Source organism: Triturus cristatus, chromosome 1_2 (genome assembly GCF_964204655.1).
Source record: "Triturus cristatus chromosome 1_2, aTriCri1.1, whole genome shotgun sequence".
NCBI lineage: Eukaryota > Metazoa > Chordata > Amphibia > Caudata > Salamandridae > Triturus > Triturus cristatus.
This window is the reverse complement of record NC_140580.1, coordinates 913,432,259-913,447,635: the sequence shown is the minus strand read 5'-3', so window position 1 is coordinate 913,447,635 and position 15,377 is coordinate 913,432,259. Positions and strand designations below refer to the sequence as shown.

Sequence of the window (15,377 nt, the reverse complement as noted above, 5' to 3'; positions counted from 1 at the left end):
CTTATGGGTGAACTGTGTAGTGGTTTGCACCACTAAAAGTAGATCGTTCAAGGCTACGTGTCTGGAGAACTGGATTTGTGGGCAATCCCACAGTATATGAATGAGCATACCCGCCTGCCCCCCAAACAGTCCCTAGATATCCAGCGCCTGGATACCCTATTGTATTGGGTGGTTAGCCACACTTTATGAATCTTGATTGATTGATAAGACCGCTATCATTATCAGTTTTTCCCATTTTCAACAAGTTTTTTGTGTGTAAAATACCCTATGTAGCATCTTTCATTGGACTAGTCTAAACCTAGCTCCAACTGCACCGCCCGTTGATGCCTGCATGCTTCTGCCTCATCCGCATCCCCTAACAGTCTAATTCTCTAGAGCCATGGTCATTAAGTTAAGCCCAGGGACCCTTTAAAGGTGACCCATGCTCGCTCCTTTTATAAAACTATTTTGAAAATAAGTAAAAATGTGGTAAATTATGAGAACCGGGAGCGATTAGTAACAGCTGCTGAGAATAAGAACTTTAAGATTTTTTGGTCCTTTGTAAACTTGTGTAGGTTAAATAATTGTGGTAATATAAGGAGCTCCCATATTAGTGGTGAACAATGGACTAATCACTTCTCGGCTATTTACTGCTTTCCCAGTAGTAACCCCTGGCTGAGAGATTCGTAGACTAATTTTAATAAAGGTATTCAATGGTGTTACTCAAGCAATTTGTCAGGGACAAGCAAGTAAAGCGCCAGGACTCGATAGGATGGCTGTTGATCTGGTGAGAAATAATTTGGATCTGTGGGCACCTCTACTAACAAATGTTTTTAATAATCTTGATAGTAATCATGGTCTACTCCGATCATTATTCCAATTTTCAAAAAGGGCAACTGTTCACAACCAAGATGCTACCATCCCATTTTGCTTATTGACACCTTTGTTAAAATTAATGGTAGAGTAATTTACAATAGGATAGGGGATTGGGCTAATAGCAATAACATTGTTGTTACTCTTGCCAATATAGGTTCAGGTAACGGCAGGTACAGTGGCACTGTGGTTCAATCTAAATCGAATTATACACAAATATTACAAAATATTGCCAAGGGCGGCCCTCTACCTAGGGTTAATGGACCTTTCAACTGCGTTTTATTGTGTGAATCAAACTAAATTATGACTGATCCTTCTTGAGTTGAGGTTGGACAGAGCACTAGTGCACTTTAAGTATTACTCGAAAATGTATCTGCTAGGGTTAAATTTGGTGTGTGTGGGTAATTATTGGACCCCTTTGACCTTCTACAGGGTGTCCAGGAGCGATGTGGTCTTTCCACTCTTCTTTTTATTTTATATTAATAACTTGAGTCCCTCTTTAGTAAACGCCACTGTGGATGTTCTAATTGTTAACAATGTCCCTATTCCTGCATTTTTTTATGCCGATGATGCAGTTTTTGTAACCCGCATGCCTACAGCCTTACAAAGGTTGGTCATCTCCTTTTGTTTTTTTTCTTCAGTTTATGGCATACCTAAATCCAATTACATATCATGGCCTGTGGCACTAAATGGTTGAGTCTTTCTACCCTTACCCTGGCAATAGCTACTTAGAAAGGGTTAATACTTTTACCTGCTCTGGGGTCTCTTTTGATTCCTCTGGCTTCTGGGGAATAAATATTTCAAACTGGCGTCTGAAGCTTTGTAGATCTGTGGGGCGCACTTCAACTTGTCGCGGCCATTTGGTCGTAAGGCAGTCCTACTTCTCCTTGGAGTTTATAAGACCCAGTGCTCTCCTACCGCTGTATACAGAGCTGGGAATTGAGACTTTCCTAATTGTTCTGTAGTTCAGATTGAGGGGAATGGCTTCTGCAGGCGGCTTCTTTCATTACCTTCCTCAACCTCACACTATGTTTGTCATGAGGAAAATTAGGTCTTACTTATTGAGGCGATATAATTAAACTGGGCCAATTTTCTTTGTGGCTATCTGTCTGGTTAAATCCTAAACCAAGCCTGAAGCAATCTCTTATTAAAGATTGCCTTCTGTGACGAAGGGCTTAGCATAACTTGGATTGTATGTGTCCATAAAACTTTATAAGCGATTGGATCGCTTCCCCTGTTTGGTAACCCTACCTCCATTTGTGCACAGGATAAAAAAGCATTTAACTTATTGTTTCTGGAAAATAGGCGCATGCCAAGGAAGACGCAGTGCTTGGCCTACGTCAGTTTAAAAATGTGTATTGGTATAGAATCGTTCTTACTTGTGGCACAAGGAAATTGGGGGAGGTCATTGTTGTGATTTAGGGTGGAAACAGATACATGCTTTGCTTTCCATTGGGCCATCATTGTGAAACACCAGCTCATATGTGTCCATGTGGCGGGGTATCAAACCAAACGTTACTACATTTTATCTTTTTGAGCAAATTTGATGCTGTTTTTACTAAAAGGTTAGATTTTAGATCCACTTTTAAAGAAGTATCTATTTGCACATTGTAAAGTAGTTCTTCGGTTTTTACAACTATTAAATAATGAGGAGGTTTGTTTTAGGGTAGGATCCTTCTTGAAATCAATAGTTTATTTATGAAAGTCAACGGTTTGGTAGGAGTTCATTCCTGATTAATATTTGATATGGATGTATTTATTATTTCAATATGTATGCTTACTTTCTGTGTGTTCTTTTATGTGCGGCTCCGACACACAAGGATTGATCTGAGCTGCAGTTTGCATCAGGTTACAAAACCACATCCAACAGGAGTCTTTCCTTTATCTTTCTGTAGCTGCAAAGAGTGAAGCCAGGGAAGGAGAAGGCTTCGGACCAGAGCCCCGCGATGGAGGGTGGCATGCAGCTCCTGAATCGGGATGGCCATACTGTCTCCCATAACTCCAAGAGGCACTACCATGACGCCTTCGTCTGCATGAACCGCATGCGGCAGCGCGGGCTGCTCTGCGATATTATCCTGCACGTTGGCACCAAAGAGATCAAGGCCCACAAGGTGGTGCTGGCTTCCTGTAGCCCCTACTTCCACGCCATGTTCACAAGCAAGTATCCCAGAAATTCTGTCCTAGAGGGGCTTGGGGAATGTGGCAATGCATTTGTGAAAACCATCAGTGTTCAGTAGGGCCATTGGATAACGGATAGAGTTGATTATTGATCAGTCCTTCTATGAGGTGCATGGGGGGCAAGTGGTGTGCGCGGTTGATAATCTAAATTCATTTTAAAATGACAAATGCTCTAGTTTAAGTAAATATGAACTTTTAATTTCATACGCCCTGGTTGGAGGAGGTAGTGGGGATATCAAGAAGAGATGGGTGGCAGAAAAAGGGTCCTCTTTGTGACATAGTTTCTAGTGTGGACAGACTGATTGTCTACCATGAGTTAGCCCACCTTCCCCCAAAAGATTTAGCAATTGGTTTTATTGGAATTAAAGATTGCAATAAATCTGGTGAGTATATTTTCTTTATATAGGTATGGTATAAATTGAACATAAAACAGTACGCAGAGCAACTATTTTGCCTAATCTTACTATTCTGTGTTCTCCCTATTGCAACATTAAACTACTGCCATGTAGGCATTTTTAGAATTTCAGCAACTTTAAGCTAGTCAGATGTAGATTAATACAAAGTGTAATGCAGCCAGTTGCTGCTGAAACTGTTTGTGTATCAGTAAATCAGCCTTGCAATTACTTTCCAAATAGCCAAGGGCTAGTAAACTAATGCATCTACCCAAATCCAATTTCAACTGCATCTGGTAGATGCATTGGGGTAACCAATAATCAGGTTAAAAACTAGAAACCAAGTTCACAGGCTGGCTCCCATAAATAAGTGGTCACTTTATGTGGCTTCTGTGGCATGGATATCAACTTGTTACTCAAAATTCTATTTAGGGCTAAAGTGCAAACCATGCAAAAAAAATCCAGGCAGAAAAATGGTACCGGTGATTTTGAAAACAAAGCCCCATTGATGTCCGTAGTGTAATATTCTCCATTTATGATTTTGACTCTGAGAACTATTATGAGCACCCACGCCTGATGTGTCATCGGGTACCAGTTACCCACCGTGGTGAAAACATTATACCTAGTCCTGCAGACCATTATCTTCCAGACTAATGGCCCATCATCTCTGTTGAAGGGAGGGAATGGAATATTTTGACAGTTGCAATAGAAATATAGGTTTGGCATATGATTAGACCTTTCGATGATTTTCTTTTCTCACTTACTGAATCACTGTCAGACTTGGAACTGCATGGCCCACTTAATTTCTCCTCTTCCTTCATACAAGTGGAGAACTAGCTTCAGGCGCTCAAAAGTAGAGTTCAGTATTTTTTTTAGGATGATGCTGACTAGAGAGTGCCTCAGGTCTAGCGCTGAAAGGTTGGGGATTAGTATGATCATAAGAGACGTCTAGTTGAATCTGCTTCTCTCGCTGTGAGTGGACAACCGTGACTATTATTCCTTTCGAGAACATCTGGTATTTTCTAAGTCCGCGAAGGATCCTTTGGGAGAATACGTGGGTTGATGTAGTTTCAAATATACTTGGTCTCTGTCTGCTTTAGAGGGTATTTCCATGGGTATGAGGAAGTTTGAGGAGTTGAGATCTGACACATTCCCTTGTGCAGTGCATGAGGTAAAATGTGCACAGCCATACCTTTCTGCATATGGGAATGACCGGATGTTGGACTCGCCATCTGGGCAGAGGCACTGGAAGTTGACGAGGGGCCTAACATTTGACTGGGCTCCTGGGCCTGTGGCATGGAGTAACTCCCTTTTTTTAGGTAGATCGGGTCCCTTCCCACCCTTGAAAAAGTTCGACTCCTTTCCTTTTCAGTAGTAAGTTAATCACCTTTTCCAGTGCTGAGAAGGGTTGGAGTGGAGTTGGTAAATACCCTTACCTGTAAGTTTGAGGATGTCCACAACTCACGGGGCGTTGCAGCCCTGAAACTACTACCACCTGCCTGATCGCAGGTCTTATAAGTAGATTTGCTCACACGAAAATCTTCATGCTTTTTTTTGTATGAGTACAGAACGAATTCTTATGCATTTACGCCAAAGTTGCACACCTAAATAGCTTTGAGAATCAGGCCCATATCATTGTGGCTTTCACCCTACAGAGTTAATCTATTTATAAAATGTAAATGTCCAGTCATTGATTGTGCTAATTACTTTTGGACAATTTTAGCAACCACAGGACCTGAGGCGCTGTGACATAAAGTGATTTGTCAAAGAATTACATTATGGTAAAGACTATGAGAGGTCTCGTTGAGCCTCACTTGGAAATTAAAGCACTGAACTGGACAGTAATATTTTCTGAAATCAAGTAAGTGCTTAAAATAGAAATTGCCTGAGCAACTCTCAAGATGAGGCACTACATCAGCAACTAATGCAAGAAAGAGAGCAATGGTGCACTTAGAAAAATGATATATTCTGAACTCTTCTGCAATCTGAATTCTGGCATAATGAACATGCTGAAACAGACCTCCATAGTGACCACTTCTTCAGGTCTAAACGTTTCACCTGGGATACAATACTATCACAGTCCTATTCTCAAATAAACCACAATTTGCAAAACCGGTATTGCTGGCGAGGAGTGAACCCCTGTGCTGAAGCATGTCACTTACTATGGGTGAGGGCTGCATCCTTTTAATAGAAAAATTGGGACACAGATAAGAATAGTGCAGAATTTCCCCCGTCACTGATGTTATTCACGAGAGAGGGCAGAGTAATTGTATTTTCTTGTGGATTCTAACTTTAGAGACCTACCATGATCAAAAATCTCTCTAAACAGATTCCTTTCATAAACAGAGCCTGTGGTTATGCTGAACCTCTGACCGGGCAAAGGTTTGACACAAGTAGAGCACAGATATGTTCGGAGTCTGGCATAATCAGAAAGGTGGCATAATCAGAGTGTTGCTAGAATCCAAACCCCAACTTAACATGAGCCCATCATAGTCCGAGAAGCTATTCTCAAAACAGATTGAATGAGAATGCTGTGATATTTTTCCACATCATTGAATGGCAGTAAATTGGAAAAGTACATTTTTTATATTGGAGAAGTAGATTTCTGATCCATCTCATCTCTTGGACAAGTAAATATTTTATGAAATTACCTAGGCAGATCTGCATGATGTGAATCGAGGCAATTGCGGAAAGTAAGAAGGGTTAGTTGAAAGCTTACCACAGATGCACGTAGGGAAGCCACTTAGTAGCTCCAGGACCCTAGTCTATACTGCGTCTGTGCCCAAGGGCTCGGGCTAGTTGGACTGCAGGCATATCATGAATCCTGGTCGCCTCCGTCCTTGAGGCAAGCTCTGTGCTGGTCTTGAGCCAGTTGGGCCTTGTGTAGGTCTTCATGGAAGTCCAGGATCTGCTCCCCTCCACGCTGGGCGGTTCATCTTCCCGTCTTGGTCCAGCACAGCAAAAATCTCAAGCATACAATCGGTCCGCAGCGATTCAGCAAGGAAGCGATAGGCAGTGTGATTCCTCTAGCAAATGTACATTGGTGTACACATTCCCCTGGATTAACATCAAAATATAAGGGCCATTCTTTATCTTTATTTTTGTGGCACAGGAAGGATGCCTGGGCCAACCAAACCTTTATTGCCTTTTTCGAAGCTTAACATCTTTCTTCAGTCCACAGGATGTTCATCTTGTGGTGTTCAGATTTTCATGGGCTCGGTTTGGAAATGCTTGAATGGACCAGATCCGACCAATAGCAAGCAGCAGTTTCAAGAAAGGAGCCTCGAGCATGTTATGATGCCCGCCAGGGATACAGGACCGCCCGTGGGGAAACACACAATGCATAGGGTGTTGCTGTGGCTTGGATGAATTGAAAGTAAGTGTAGGGCAAATGTCTGACGTGTCTGGTGACACATGGCTGCAGACTTGCTACGTGAATAATTGTTGAGCCGTCTAATGTGACGCGCAGGAGCAGTGCGCCTTGAATCAGATGATCTGCATTGGGTAACTTCGGACAAATATGTAAATGCACAGCGCAGTATATCCCACTCATTCCACCGGCTGCTAAGGTGTCAGAGCAATACAGATCTCTCTGCCTACTAAAAGCCTTCATTGTGAGGTTATTGAAAGACTTCTGGTTGTTTTTAGCCTTTGGTACCAGGGATCGGGGGATACGAATCCAAAAATACAGAAAGCGGATTACATTTGGGAAAGAAGAATGAATCACATGCTCTGCGCAAGATGCCTATTGCTCGGGTAATAATAATAATAATAATAGTAATCTTTATTCGGTTTATAACAGAGTAAAACCATGAAAGATATCATAACATACACATATTCGTAATAAAATTTACTTAAGAATGTAATTAAATACATAGTTAAAAAGAGAAAATGTGGATAAATTAAGTGATACAGAAATTAAATTCACTATGTTACAGATTATTTCTGTGCCTCATAGTGCACTTTAGAAAATTGAGTACATGGTATACTGTTCGTTCAGAATCCAAAGTTTGAAGAGCCAGCATGGCTGGTCGACATTGTCTGTGGCCCCATCTTTTCAATAAAGGGATTAGCCAGACTTTACGATGGGTATGGAAGAACTTACAGAACAATACTGTGTGGATGGTGGACTGTTGTGAGCGATCATCACATGGACACGGTTCCATCTGCGTTTTCCAGTTATTTTTTTCAGGGAATGACACTAGTCTAAAAAAGAGGTTCATTCTGAACCTTGTTAGGAGCATTTTTTCGTAGGTTGTAAGCTCCAGTGTCAAATATTGCTGGATATTCTGCGTCTGCTGTGTCATAATTGCATGGATGACCGATTTTTTCGCACTCAGTGATGTCAGTCTAAGGGATTCCAGGTGGCTTAGGGCGACTAATTTCAGTTCCTTTTTAGAAATTTCCTTCAATTCTTCTGGCATATGGTAATATTTTTCTAGGCCCAGGTCAGAGAAGAGATGCCTTACATAGGAGAGCCAGGATATTTTATAGGCGTGGTCCAGACCCATGATGTCGCGAAGGATGGTTTTAGTCAAGGTATTTTTTTCAGAGGTCCATACTCGCCTCCAAAGCAAAAGAGGTTGGATTTTTATTAGATCTTCAATATATGTGATTCCTAGTTCTAGATGTGAGGCATAGGTGGAAGTGCCTCTTGGGGTTGATAAAAGGAACCTCATGAAGAAATTCTCCTCTTTTTGGATCGAGTCGGTAAATGTGTGGCCCCATATCCCTGCACCATATAAGGCGATGGCTTGGCATTTCGCGGCATACATCTGTAGTAGCTCTGCTGCTGGTTTTTTGCCAAGTTTCTTGGAGAATTTCATTAGTGCCATGATGGCTCGTCTGAAGAGTTGTCTCCTATTCTCGACTGCCGCTTTCCAGTTCAGGGCATCATCGATCATAATGCCTAGGTAGGGATACTGTGAGGTCATTTCAATTTTTTGTTGTTTCAGAAAAATGGACTTGGATGTCTTTCTTGATCCACCGGCTACCATAACATAGGTTTTTTTGATGTTTATATGGAGGTCCAGAGCACCCATGAAATCTGCGTATTTAGATAGAGATTTCTGCAGTTCAATGGGGGTGCGGGCTAGGATGACCGCGTCGTCCGCATAAAGGAGAGCGGGGACCAAACGACCGTTTGCTCTTGGGAGGTCTCTCCCTCCTCTCAACATAGCCTTTTCTAGGCCATTGGTGTACAAAGAGAAGAGGAAGGGGGCTAGGACGCAACCTTGCCTCACTCCCCGCTCTACCCTGAATGGCGACGTCAGTTCTCCTTTTATCCCGTACCTTACTCTCGCCGTGGCTTCGCTGTATAGCTCTCTCAGGAAGTCCAAAAGAGGGGGATCTACCCCCATTGCGTTCAACAGTGACCAGAGTCTTGAATGCGAAACGCAGTCAAATGCAGAGGACAAATCTACATACACCATGTAAATAGTGCCAGGTTTTGCATGGATGTATTTTGAAATTAGCAGACTTAAGTTTAATGCCTGTTCAACAGTTCCAAAACCCTCCCTGAATCCAAACTGTAAGTCTGATAGGATGTTTTTGTCTTCTACCCATTGCTGTAACTTTTCGAGGAGGACTCTACCAACAAGTTTGCCCAGGGAGTCGAGGAGCGAAATTGGTCTGTAGCATTTAGTGTCTTGTCGGTCCCCCTTCTTAAAGATTGGGACCATGATTGAGGATGACCAGGATTCTAACAGCCCGAGCTTCATAGTTGCTAGGCAGACTCTAGTGAGTATTGGAACCCATAGGTCTGGGAGATGTTTAAATAGATCAACTGGGACCCCGTCGGGACCTGGAGCTTTCCCACTCTTACTTGATGTTAGTGCCGTATTGACATCCTGCAGGTCAATCTCCAGTAGGATTGGGTAAGTTACTGGATTGATATTGGGGTGATGCTCTTCGGTCGTGGCTGTTAGTCTAAAGATTTTTGAAAAATGATTCACCCACGTATCCTCGTCGATGGCCACATCTATTTTTGGACCAGTATTGTCCGTTAACAGAGGTGTTTTAACTATTTGGCAGAATACCTGACTATTTTTCTGGAGTGCACTTTCGTGCAAGGCCTTCCACAGAGATTCTTTCAGTTCTTTTTTCCTTGTGGCTCTGGCGATGTTATACTCTCGTCGAAGAGATTGAATATTTGTTTTATCTCTGCTTGGATTTCCGAGAGCTTTTTTCAGCTTGGAATGTGCCTTAGTGCAATCTTGGTTGAACCAGCCTATGGAGCTTAGATTATTTTGTTTTGGGGTTTTAGTTAGAAGACTTCTGACTTGTTCTATTATTTTCTTGTAATTTTCCACAATTTGATTCGGCTCTGCGTGAGGGTCGAGACAGATCAAGATGTTATCATAGGTAGAGTCTACTAGATGCTTAGTAAGAATGTTGGGGTCCAGTTTTTCCCATTTTATGGTGTATCCATTGTTTTTCCCCAATTCTATCCTGTTTTGTGCTAAAGTTTTTGCTATGGTTGCCGTGTATGTTCTTGGATGGTCTGTTTGGAGGCTTACTTGTAGGGCAGAATGATCACTCAAGTTATTTTCCAGGATTTTAAAGTTGGAAATTTTATCTTTAAGACCTTCTGTAATCATTATATAGTCAACAGTGGTCTTATGGCCCCTTCCTCTGTAGGTAAATTCTAGTCTGTCATTTGGTTTTTGGATGGGGTTTACAATTAGCAGATCCAGATCGGCAAGTAATTTGTTCATGGCTAGGCCCACAGTAGAATGGGTAAAGTGGACTAAAGGATTCTCAAATTCGTCCACCATTCCACAGATGTCGTTTTTGGGGCAGGGATGAAGGTTGAAATCTCCACCCCAAATTATGTTGGCGTTTTCGATTATTCGGTTAGGGCGGCTATGTTCATTTATATTTACTTGTATTAGGGAAAGAACATTCAGGAAAGTCTCATCCGCTAAGTTATTATAGGTGTTAATTAGTGTGATGGCAAGTTTTTTCCCTAATTTGAGTGTAAGAATTTGGAAATAGGGCAGGAGATCTACCTTAATTATCTTCATATCGGAGATTGTGTTTGCCAGGTAGATAGCTAATCCCCCTTTTGGTCTACCTGAGGTACTAGGGAGGGCAGGAGATGTAAATGTTCTATATCCCTCAAGGTGTAGGGGCGTCGTTGACCAGGTTTCTTGTAGACAGATGATTTGAGCCTCCTTCAAGAAGTCGGCTACAGAACCATCTACTATTTTGTTTCGAAGACCTGCCACGTTCCAAAAGATCACGGACAGATGTAAGTAAGTATGGTCTACAGCTGTGGTTTTTATTTGTGCAGCGGGTGGAATAGGGATAGAAGGAGCCAAGGTGGTCTGTACAGGCTCCGGGGATTTACTTGTTAGTCAATCGACCATTTCCAGGCCGCTGAACCTATTCATAGTCGGTATGCCTAACCAATTTGGCCCTTTGATGGTTTCTCTATGATTGACTTCATATGGTTGGTAAGATGGTCGGTCCCATTGCTCGCGTTTTCTACATCTATTTTGTGGGCCCATGGTCTGCCATGGAAGTTCTCTTTGCTGGTAGTTCTGATTTGCAGGGCGCCAAGGATTATAGAAGTCACTGTGACGTAGCGGTGGTTTTAAGCCAGCCACATCTAACTCCCACGGTTGTGGAATAGGTTTCCGCCAAAAGTTATCAGTATCGTATGCGATGTTATTGTTACTGAATCTTTTTGGGTAAAAATATGACAGTGGTCTAGTGGCAATCCCCCCTGTGACGTTGTTTTGTTCCCAGGAGCAGATATACTCAGCGATAGTGGGGTCCTCAAAGGTAATTACGACGCAATCTCCCCGCATAGTTTTTTCCGTATGGCCTACCCACGGGGTCCTGCTGACCGAAACTATTCTAGTTATGCAGGGTGGCGGAACCGGTCGGTTTGTGTTCAGCCAGTACCGAACTTTATTCTTCAATGACCAGTTTGGTTCCGTCCCCTCTGATGTAAGTTCCGGGACCCCCGTCAAGACTGCCACATAAGGGCACGCCTCAGGTGGCATGTTTAGGGGAGGTCTTTGCTCAGTGGTCCCTTTCAGGGGTCCTTTTGTTTTCGGTGGATGCGTGTTTATTGCAACTAGGTTTTTAGGAACTGAAATGGCAGTGATTGGGGTAATTTCTAGTGGAGTAAGTAGGGGGTTGGGTTGTGAGGGAATGATCTGGGGATTAGGAGTTTGGTTTTGTGCGGTGAGAGTGTTTGGTACTATCGAGGATTTTAGGGAAGGTTGTTTTTTTGTGCGTGAGAGCGACACGGTTGCAAATTGCTTCGAAGTAGGGAGAGTAAGCGTGGGGTTTGGGGTAGGTTTTGTGAGGGCTTGAGAGGGTAAAGATTTAATGGACGCTGAGATTTTTGTTAGCTGTCTCTCGATGTTGATGAGTCTAGTTTCTAGAGGGCGAATTTGGGAATTTAGGAGGGAAGCAAATTCTTTAATTAATCGTGATAGTTCTCTATCTTTGCCTAGTTGTTGAAGGTTTAGGTTATCTGAGGTGTCGGTATCTTGAGGAGCAGATGATAGCTGATGTAATTCAATCACGTTGTTTTTTGGAAGGACAGAGTGTGGAGGCAGTACAGATGAGTCTGCAACACCAACCAGTACTGGGTTCTCGGTTGATATGGTGTTCTCAGAGTGATTTCGTGTTTTCCTAACATTCCTTTTCTTTACAGCCCCCTCCCGTCTTCCTCTCTTTTGTCTCAGTTCTTCAGAGGTTGTATCTAGAAAAATATTTGGAGTTTTTTCTAGGTCGCTTTCAATGGAGGTTATACTAAGTTGGGAAGCTGAGAGGTCTACGTTATTTGGGAGGCTGGGTCTGCTTATAACTGTATCCCTTTGAGATGGCAATGGCTGTACGGATGGGGATCTTGCGGATGCTAATATTCCCATTGAGGATCGGCGTGCTATTGCAAGTTCAGTTGAAACCCTCCCCTCAATTAGGCTTAAACTTTGGTCAATAAAAGTATTAGCCTTTGCAAGAAACTCATCCATTGGGCCTAGCAATTTTTCGCCTATCCCATTTTTTTTGAGTTTTTTATGCTTATTTGATCTCGTGTTCATTTTCCTGGAAATGATTCCAAGGGGAATTTTGTACGGCAACGGTTAGCTATTAAAACAGGACGGAAGCAGTGGTAAATACCTGTGTATTGGGTGTCCTTTGTGTTGAGCTTGGGGGGGTGGGCCGGACCGGACTCTCACGTTCTCGAACGGCCTCAAACGGCCCGCTCTTTGCCCGGTCTTCGCCCCGGACTACGCCCCGCACGCGTCCCGCGATGCGCGTCACGAGGGCCGCCTTTACGCTGTGATTGGTAATAGGGGCGTGGCACTGGGAGGGGGCGCGGCTCGCACGGGAAGAGGACCAGCTGGAGCTGTTGTGTGCTGGTCCTCGCAGTCCCGGGGCCAGCGCCTCTCCCTCCTCTGCGGCGACGCGGTGTGCTGGGGCTTCCTAGCCAGGCAGCGGTGCTGGTTGGTCTTTGTGGTGCTACTCCTGTAGCACAGACTGCTCCGGGCGTGCTCTAAGTCGACAGAAGCTCTTTGCGAGTGGCACCCGCGAAGCGGGTGCCACGAGAAGTTATTGCTCTCAGGTGGGGGCGTGGCACTGGGAGGGGGCGCGGCTCGCACGGGAAGAGGACCAGCTGGAGCTGTTGTGTGCTGGTCCTCGCAGTCCCGGGGCCAGCGCCTCTCCCTCCTCTGCGGCGACGCGGTGTGCTGGGGCTTCCTAGCCAGGCAGCGGTGCTGGTTGGTCTTTGTGGTGCTACTCCTGTAGCACAGACTGCTCCGGGCGTGCTCTAAGTCGACAGAAGCTCTTTGCGAGTGGCACCCGCGAAGCGGGTGCCACGAGAAGTTATTGCTCTCAGGTGGGGGCGTGGCACTGGGAGGGGGCGCGGCTCGCACGGGAAGAGGACCAGCTGGAGCTGTTGTGTGCTGGTCCTCGCAGTCCCGGGGCCAGCGCCTCTCCCTCCTCTGCGGCGACGCGGTGTGCTGGGGCTTCCTAGCCAGGCAGCGGTGCTGGTTGGTCTTTGTGGTGCTACTCCTGTAGCACAGACTGCTCCGGGCGTGCTCTAAGTCGACAGAAGCTCTTTGCGAGTGGCACCCGCGAAGCGGGTGCCACGAGAAGTTATTGCTCTCAGGTGGGGGCGTGGCACTGGGAGGGGGCGCGGCTCGCACGGGAAGAGGACCAGCTGGAGCTGTTGTGTGCTGGTCCTCGCAGTCCCGGGGCCAGCGCCTCTCCCTCCTCTGCGGCGACGCGGTGTGCTGGGGCTTCCTAGCCAGGCAGCGGTGCTGGTTGGTCTTTGTGGTGCTACTCCTGTAGCACAGACTGCTCCGGGCGTGCTCTAAGTCGACAGAAGCTCTTTGCGAGTGGCACCCGCGAAGCGGGTGCCACGAGAAGTTATTGCTCTCAGGTGGGGGCGTGGCACTGGGAGGGGGCGCGGCTCGCACGGGAAGAGGACCAGCTGGAGCTGTTGTGTGCTGGTCCTCGCAGTCCCGGGGCCAGCGCCTCTCCCTCCTCTGCGGTGACGCGGTGTGCTGGGGCTTCCTAGCCAGGCAGCGGTGCTGGTTGGTCTTTGTGGTGCTACTCCTGTAGCACAGACTGCTCCGGGCGTGCTCTAAGTCGACAATTCGAATACACGCATACAGCCCAGTGGCCGCATTTCAGTACAGAAAATGGTTCGTTCGCTGCCGGGGTTGGAGGGGAGAGCTGTCGTGTATCCAGGCATTTGCAGGACGCTGCATCACGTGATCTCATACCACCTGCCTGCTTCTGCCGTCGTCTCGTGTCTTCGCAGTTTGACCTCCCGCAAACCTCAAAGGGCAAGCAGTCTCTTTTGAACATTTAGGCTATAAACTGGGCCACTGAAATTATGCTGCAGGAGAGGGCCAAATTATGTGGCAGGATTGAGTAAATTACGCGGCAAGAAAGGCAAATTGTGCGGCGTAGTGCAGCGCATTTTTTAAATAGTATTAGTTCATTTATTTGATACTTTTTTACACTTGTTGACACTGGGTATTGGGTGCACCTTATTAATATCAGTTTAATACCCAAATATGGCAATAAGCAGCAGAAAGGTGACCAGGCAAAATGCCCTCCACTGCGTGGCAACACACGCCACTGCCTTTTTAGTAACTTTGGAACCGTTTGAGGTAGATATATTTTTTGGGTTAAAATCTGCAGATTACGCAGCAGATGATGGATTGTGTTACAAATCTATAATTATACAAAAATCGCCGCGGCCACACAATGGCATAATACCAGTGACCCTGGCTACAAGACTATGTGGTGAACAAAATCCCTTACTTGGGGCAGTCATATTGGGCTTATCAAAATGTTCTAATGCCATTGGTGTTATCAGGAGGCATCAGAAAGAGCGACCGTTCCATTGAGGAATATAGTTAGCAGTGAGTTGTCCTCCAAAGTAACTTCTTCCTATTCATCAATCTGGCGAGTTTATTCCACATCTGCACATCAAGACATGCCATAAGCGCAAGCACGTCTGACCTCACTTGCCAATAAATGCACACTGCGTGGAAGCGTCCACACTGATGCCACTCTGTTTTTTCCTCTTCCAAAGCCAGATGATGGGCATTGCATTCAGCTTAAGCTGTTGGAGCATTTGCGGTGTCAGGGTGCGTTCTTCTGCCTCCACAGCCCCAGTGCTATCTCCAGAATATCCAGCTGCATGTGTACTGACCGGTCCCATTACTTTCTGCTTTACAGTACTAAAGCAAGGACTTAGCATTCTGTGACTTCCCAGTCATCTGACCCCTATCCTGTAGTATCATGGAGTGTCTTGGTCCTCAGTCTCAAAATCGAGACTGTGCCATGTATTTAATATGTACTTCTGTTCTTCACGGATATCGCTGACTGCGCTTTGCAAGCATTCTCAAAGTTTTCATGAAGGAGCTCTAGTGATACCTGTGCTTGCTGGGCAGCAAACCTAAAGCTCTACTCAAA

At 45.0% G+C, this 15,377-nt stretch overlaps 1 protein-coding gene across 4 annotated transcripts in view; it reads left to right on the top strand.

Moving 5' to 3' along the window:
* The window catches only part of KLHL17 (kelch like family member 17), a 265,482-nt gene that overhangs the window by 162,268 nt on the left and 87,837 nt on the right, over positions 1-15,377 (top strand). For all 4 annotated transcript variants that reach the window (XM_085609675.1, XM_085609676.1, XM_085609679.1 and 1 more), the window contains exon 2: positions 2,748-3,009. In XM_085609675.1, the coding sequence (XP_085465801.1) occupies positions 2,748-3,009 (262 nt within the window). The remainder of the gene's footprint in view (positions 1-2,747; positions 3,010-15,377) is intronic.